This window comes from Buceros rhinoceros, unplaced genomic scaffold (assembly GCF_000710305.1).
Source record: "Buceros rhinoceros silvestris isolate BGI_N320 unplaced genomic scaffold, ASM71030v1 scaffold20899, whole genome shotgun sequence".
In the NCBI taxonomy this organism is placed as follows: Eukaryota; Metazoa; Chordata; class Aves; order Bucerotiformes; family Bucerotidae; genus Buceros; species Buceros rhinoceros.
Window position 1 is genome coordinate 2,885 of NW_010433547.1, and position 7,093 is coordinate 9,977.

Genomic DNA, 7,093 nt, shown 5'->3' on the forward strand with positions numbered 1-7,093 from the left:
CTTGTTAGTGTTGCTAGTTTATACCCAGACTTTCACCTTGTTACAATGGCTGGTAATACACAACTCAGCTTCAGTTCGCAACTGCCTCAGCTATCCAGGGAGCGCCTCTCCTACACAGTCACAAAGGAAACAGCGGGAAGGCATCCTAACTCGTATTTTATGGCAACAAAAATAATCTGCCCCTTATTAATATATCCCTTCCCTCTGTGATGAGTGGATTCTGTACCCCAGAGCAGAAAAAGCACACATCTGGAATACATCATCTTATCTCTCAACTCCCCTTCAGAAACTCCTCAGCTCTTCATCCATGTTCTCCTTCTAACTAGAAACACAGTAACTTGGGATATTCTATGAAGCAGGGATTAACTGGTGCTAAAGTGGCAATCTGGCATATTGTGGAAGAGCAGCAAATCCTGCCAAAAGATACCAATTGTTTTAATTATTACTGCAGCATTGCTTAAAAGACCAAGTATGTGATCAGGGTCCAATAAACATAGCAAAACCAAGAGGCTACAGAACATTCAGACCAGGTAGGCAAACACAAAATGAGCAAGACAATTTCTTTGTCTTTGGATTACATTTGGGTCTTTTTATGGGCAGCACTGCATAGCTCCAGTTTAAGCTTGAAAGATTTACCAGAGAGTAAGAAACAAGCAACTACTGATAGACAAAAATTCAAATCAAGTCACATGACAGTTTGGGACCAAAAGGCAAGCATCGCATTGCTTCCAACTCCTAGAAGGAAAACACTGTATGATAAGAAAGCATGTACTGAAATTTTACAAGGATACTTGTGGACAAAAGGACTTGTGTTTAGAGGACAGAAAGTACTAGAGTGACCAAGATTAAAAAAACCCTAACACTTTCAAAGCACAGCTGCACACTTCCAAGGCTAAGTATGTTACGGAGATACGTAGTTATAAGTACAAATAAATAAATGTCTATAACTGTAAGAAAAACTTGATGTGTACTGTACGGTTAAACTTTAGCCTTGTACTCTGAAACTGTCAACATGATCCCTCAAGAGTTTAATAAACAGATACCCCAGTTAACCCCCATCAAATAAAAATACAATAAAAAATTAAAACAAACAAAAAAAACCCCAATGGTCTAACCCACACTTGAACAATAGCAGTAATTCATTACCCTACAGCAGTGAGACGCTGATTGCCCTTTTTTCCCCAACAGTATAGCAACAAAGATTTGCAGACTCTGCATAACTTACCTGCTGATGAGAGAACTTCACTTTGGGGTTGTTGTCGATTTCCCACAACCCTTCATTAAAACCCTTTCTTTTATTTGGTTTGCCATATTTATCTTTATTTTCAGAGTAAGGGAATATGTCCTTTGGTCCCAAAAATGCCCTTAAGAAGAGAACAAAATTTCATGTTTTAAATGGTTAGTCTTTTCAAAGAAGTAAGCTCCAAGTGTTATTAAGATACAGAATTCACTACTACTGCAACCTTATACATAAGCATCTTTATTTTCCTCAACTTTTGCTTTCAGTAGCCCAAAGTTTTCCACTAATACCACCACACATATGGATCCTCTCCTTCCCAGGGTGTTGAGCATCTGGGCAAGAAACAGCTCATACTGCATCTTAAGACTGTAGATGACAGGACAGTCAACTACTATGAACCAGGTAACTGAAAACTGTGTAGCTTGCAAACAAACAGAAAGAGCACGCTCTTTCTTAGAAAAAAAATGAGCCTTAAATGTTAACAGTAAAGAATCCTTGAATCCGGACAATGTTAAAGCAAAAGAACAGTTTAAAGGAGAGGAAATGGCTCTAAGCTAACGAAGTCTTTCAAAGTTATTAAATTAAAAATAATCCAGTTAAAATACAAAATTTAAGAATAATTTTTAGTGTACTGCAGACAAAAGAGCAACACTTGAATACACTGTTTGCCCACATCTTTGTAAGAATGCTATGTAATTCAGTAGTTTTTCATTGCGTGATAATAGGGCCTCATAACTTGATTTACCAAACTTAAGCAACAAAAACTTTAAACTGTTCCTTATTTTAAGTTTCTCCCCCAATCCTTTTCTTGATAAAGGAAACATTACAATTATTTTATTTTTGTTTAAGCTACTGTTGCAGCAGAGGTCTCTACACTGTCCGTGTATCTTTGTCAGACAAAGAACACTCCACCATAGCATTGCTCCGTCTGTAAACTGCGTAACTAAAGCTTTAGCTTAGTACCTTTTCTCATATGCCAAAGTCACAGCATCCCCACTGCTAGGTACTCTAAGTCAGTCTTAGAAAAGCAAGGTAACAAGGTTACTGAGAACTAATATTCTGATTTATGCTGAAGTACATCAAAGGCTGTTTAATTCCTACTCTCTCGTTAGGATTTCACTGTAACCAATCCATATGCTGCTAAAAGAAAGACAACACTTCAGCGGTACAGTCTTTTTTTTCACTCTGTGCCTAGACAAAGCTTTGCCTGATTGTATGTACGTTAGATCCAACTATGTGAAAAGTTGCAGATACTTGCTTTCTAAAGTACTGAACCATAGAAAACTTACAGATATTTCTAAGCGCCACTCCCTTGTTTTATCATCTTTAGAGTCCTTGAGACTTATACCCTACTAAACAAACAAAACCCCAAAACTCAACATCACCCAGAAAGCTTACACATTTCCTACTCCAGCAGTAAAACACTCACCTACGTGTACAAGATATTAAGTAACCCACTAGTAAGTAACTGCTACTGACCTAGCAGACTGCAAATCGTGCACCTCTTTGCAAGAGGTGGTTTGAGAGGATTCTGCCAGTGTGGGAAACATGCACCTGTAAAGCCTACTTAACAGACCAAAAGGACAGGGAGGCAGACAAACAGAAACTGGGAGAGATAAAAATAGGAAACATTGCTTCCCTTCTTCCCTGCCCCCCAAAAGGAAGCATTTTTCCAAGGTCTGTAAGCCTTTACCCACAGGCTTTGAAAAACACCAGAAACCAGCTACTGTGAAAAGGTCATGTAGCTTACTGCTTTGCTGTAGTTAAACCCCTGTGTACCAAGAAGAAAAAGGAACAAGCAAATTGAATGATGAGAGATTACCCTAATACACAGGGTCCAGAAACTAGAGTTCACTATGACCTTCTGTTTGCCTGTGACCAAACAAAATTTGCACTGATGTGATTTACTGGCACAACAGATCCAAATGAAGCTCTTACCTATTATCAAATAAAATGAGCGTATTTTATTACTCTCTTTTAGGAAAGGGTGCTGTTGCTATATTAAGACAGTATGGAAATAAACAAAACCTCAACTAAATTTCCAAAGCATACCTTAAGAAGCATTTGTCTGCTCACTGCACAGAAGTAGCAAGACATTTAGCTGTGTTTTCACCAAACTTAGAGAAAATCAACAATAGCAATCAAAGTATAACTTCATACTTTATAGTCACCTGCAAAAGTGAATTAATATTACTCCTAACAGTCAAGTAAGAATTATTCCCAAGCCAGTCTTGGTTTTCCTCATAGCTTTACTTTTCCTAAGTCATTATTTATACAGAAGGGCTTTTCAGCATGATTAAACTCGTTAATTGGATTTTCTGAGTTGCCACTACTTACTCTATGACAGTCTGTGTATGTACAGACTACTAACTGCAGGTTACATATGCTGAAGGTACATATTAACACCTAACTTCGCATAGGTGTTCTCTGCTGTGCTTCTCACCGTGTTACACAAGTTTACCGAATTTATTTTAATTACCATTAAAAAGTACCTAATTTCTGATAGATTGCTAAGTCATTATTCACAGCTACAAACCTCAATAAAATTACAAAACTGCTGTAAGCAGCAATAAGTAAAATCAAGTAGCATGGAGTTTCACCTGTACCAGTCCAAGGAGCGTAAGGTAAGTGACCTGCTTAAAGAACAAATGCCATGAGACAGCTGGGTCTTGGAACATCCTATACTTCACAGTGTGTAGGAAACAAGAGACAGAAAGTTTCTCTTGTGCTATATAAGGATCTCTGAAATATAGTAACCCTGAACCTACAGCCTAACAAAAACCAGATCACAGTAAAACTTCATTTTCTAACATAATATCAAAGAGTAAGGAACACATGTTTCAAATTTACCCACATAAAGTACAAAAAAACAGAAAACTTCCAAACCCAGGCTTGTCTTAAGAGCCTAAGCTAAATTTAAAATTGCCCATGATGCTTCTCAAAATTTGCAAAGTTATTTTTAAAGCTTTATATAAGGTGTTATTTCTGTCTCCCTTATATTCAGTCTGCATCTCTGAACTTATTTACAACTGCACAAAACCCAGAACAATCCAGAATGACACACACATTACCAAGGGCAGTATGAAAGCAATATTGTGCTTTCAGCTGCCAAAAAAAAAACTCAGCTGAAGAAAACAAAAATTAAGACAAAAGGTAACTTGCCACATTTTTTAAAACTACCATTTAAAAAAATAGACAAGATTAAAACCTTGCAACCTTGAATCTGATGCCAGGAACCCCTCGAACCACAGAACTACACACACACACAGAAAAACCAAATTAAAAAAAAACGAGTCACTGAAAGATCCCTTGAAAGATGAGAACAGTTAAAGAAAGGCATGGATGTATAAGCCAAGCATATAGAAGACTTTTTCACAGGGACATCGCTTCTTAAAAAAAAAAAAAACAAAAAGCAAGTAACAAGTGATGTCAGAGAGAGTAGAGGATGCTTACTCTTTAATTCAACAGGGCAGGGCTTGGCGTGGCTTACTACAAAAGAGGCATGAACTAACTGATTAAAGTGATTTCAACAGATATTTACTAAGATGAAGAAAAAAACCCCAAGGACTTTCCACAAAACACAAGAAACACTACCTGCACACACCACTTCTACCTCTGACTTGTGTACATACCATCTGCCATTTTATTAATAAAACCAGCAGAATTAAAACCACACCATTATAGGTTTTGGTCCTTTTTTTTTTTTTTAAAAACAAACCAACCAACCAGACAAGGAATGTAGTTATGAATTTGAAGTCTTAGAAATCAACACTAGGACAACCAGTCATGGTACAAAATAACATAAGTTTCAAAAAGGCAGAACTGTGTAATTTTCAGCATATTTTCAATCAAATTTAGCAGTGGAAGAAATACAAGCCCTCAAAACAAATGTTGTATGACTGCAAAGTGCTAGCATTACCGAAGGTACCCAGAGATCAGTATTGGCAGATTGACAGGTATAAAGCTAACCGCACTTCCTCATTTTCCTCTCCTGATCTTATAAGAAACAAGCAATGGTAAATGCAAACCTCTCCAGGAAAAAAAAAAAAACAAACAAACCCCAGTTCATTATAATTTGTCTATTTCTCAAATTTTGCCTACTTCATTCGCAGCTTCATTTCACTTTGAGAATATATTGTTGAAAATGTTTAGCATATAGAGGAAGAGTCCATTACTGAAGAAAGAAAAATCTATCAGTCCTGCTGCTACAGTAGGTTTCCTTTTTCTTCTGCCACAATGCACGTGGTATGGTTACAGTCTACCATTCCCTTTGAAAAGCATGTCTTCTCAAAAAAGATCAATTTAGGAAGAGTTTGGTCTGATACTGAATACTACAGATTAACATATACTGCACTCAGGCAAGGCATCAACTTCTCGTCACCGCATCCTGCAGTGAAAAAGAATGGCCTTTAAATAAAAATGACTTACGTCTCATGGGTTCCAAAGAAGAAGATAGGCATTTTATTCGTAGGAGGCTTTACTGCTCCATCAGGAACTTCATCCACCTAAGGAAAAGACAGACTATAATTCAAGTATCAATTAAGAACAGTCCAGGGAGGAAAAGTGTGCAGCATTAAAAAAGAAAAAAAAAAATGCCACAGAGTAGGTCTCAATATCTCTTTTTAACTGCACGTTAAAAAATACAGCAGAATCAAAGACAGCGTCAACAACCATAGGAAATGACAACACTTCTTATGCGACTGCTTTCTTTAAAAGGAGAGACATGATGTACTACAGGCAAAAACCACAACTCAAGTTCATCCAAATATTGCCCCTCCTTCAGCATAAGCAACAGCCAGGCTTCCTACCCTTATGCTAAGTTGATAACTTGACCAAGCCCAAATCTGAAGTGCTATGAAAAGGAAAGGTCAGCAAACTTTTTAAAAAACAATTAAGCCAGCATCTTAGCTGGGTATCTCATAATTAGGTTTTTTTTCCTACATTCTCACAAACATCAAATGACCTACAGCAGTCACCAAACTTGCTGTGCCTCTTCCAAGGGAGCAGGGAGACTGCAAAAAAGGACTCTACAACTTCCCACATACTCATAGCTTATTCTACAGCATGCACTATAGGCCCGGCTGACTTCAACAGTAAGGTGTAATCCTGCCATAACTTCATGATTTTCTTTTGTCAAAAAAAGAACAGTTATTTGGAAACAGTATTTCAGAACAGTCAGGTGCTTGTCCAGCTCCAGTGTCATGCTACCATACAGCAGTCTTCATTTCTAAAAGCTGCTATGCAAATTGGGACAACTAATGACTACCTGAGAGGGCTACTTGTTATAGGAGAAGCAACTTGGAGATAAGCACAAATCAACAGCAAAGCTGAGGACAGGCTCTGCAAAGTAATTCAGAAGTCGCTTCCAACCCAGGGAGCACTACTGCTCCCTCCGTCAGACGAGAGGGGGGTGAAGCGCAACGCGGACGAGCCGCGCTGCTCCCTGCAGGTGCCTGGAAGGACTTTTAGCAGCACAAAGCCGCAGCGGCAGGATGGGAGGCCGGGAGAGGAGGGTGCAGGGGAGCGCGGAGGACGGGTTCAGAGCCGGAGGGCGTTGCGGCCCGCAGAGGAGGAGGGGGTGCCTTACCCTGGCTGGCCAATGGGGATAACCTTTCATCTTGGCAAAGATCAAGTCTCCGGGTTTGAAATCTCGGCTCATGTTTTCTCACCGACGTGACGCCTGTTGCCGCCAGGAGAACTCAGCTGAGGGGAGAGCTCTGCACCTAGAGCCCCCGCCACCAAGGCGCTGCCAGCCGCCCCAGGTCCCGCTGCCGGAATAAACACATCGGAGCGGGGGAAAGGAGACAAGGGCAACACAGGAGGGAACATCAGCAGCGCGTTCCGCAAGGGCGG

The 7,093-nt window shown here is 39.4% G+C and overlaps 1 protein-coding gene across 1 annotated transcript in view; it reads right to left on the reverse strand.

Moving 5' to 3' along the window:
• The window catches only part of LOC104500509 (lens epithelium-derived growth factor-like), a gene marked incomplete at its 3' end in the record, with an annotated part of 8,697 nt that extends 1,672 nt beyond the window's left edge, over positions 1–7,025 (reverse strand). Inside the window, exons 1-3 of the mRNA XM_010144166.1 lie at positions 6,828–7,025; positions 5,669–5,745; positions 1,226–1,364 (exon numbers count right to left, since the gene is read on the reverse strand). Of these exons, the coding sequence (XP_010142468.1) occupies positions 1,226–1,364; positions 5,669–5,745; positions 6,828–6,899 (288 nt within the window). The remainder of the gene's footprint in view (positions 1–1,225; positions 1,365–5,668; positions 5,746–6,827) is intronic.
• Between the last annotated feature and the right edge of the window lie 68 nt (positions 7,026–7,093).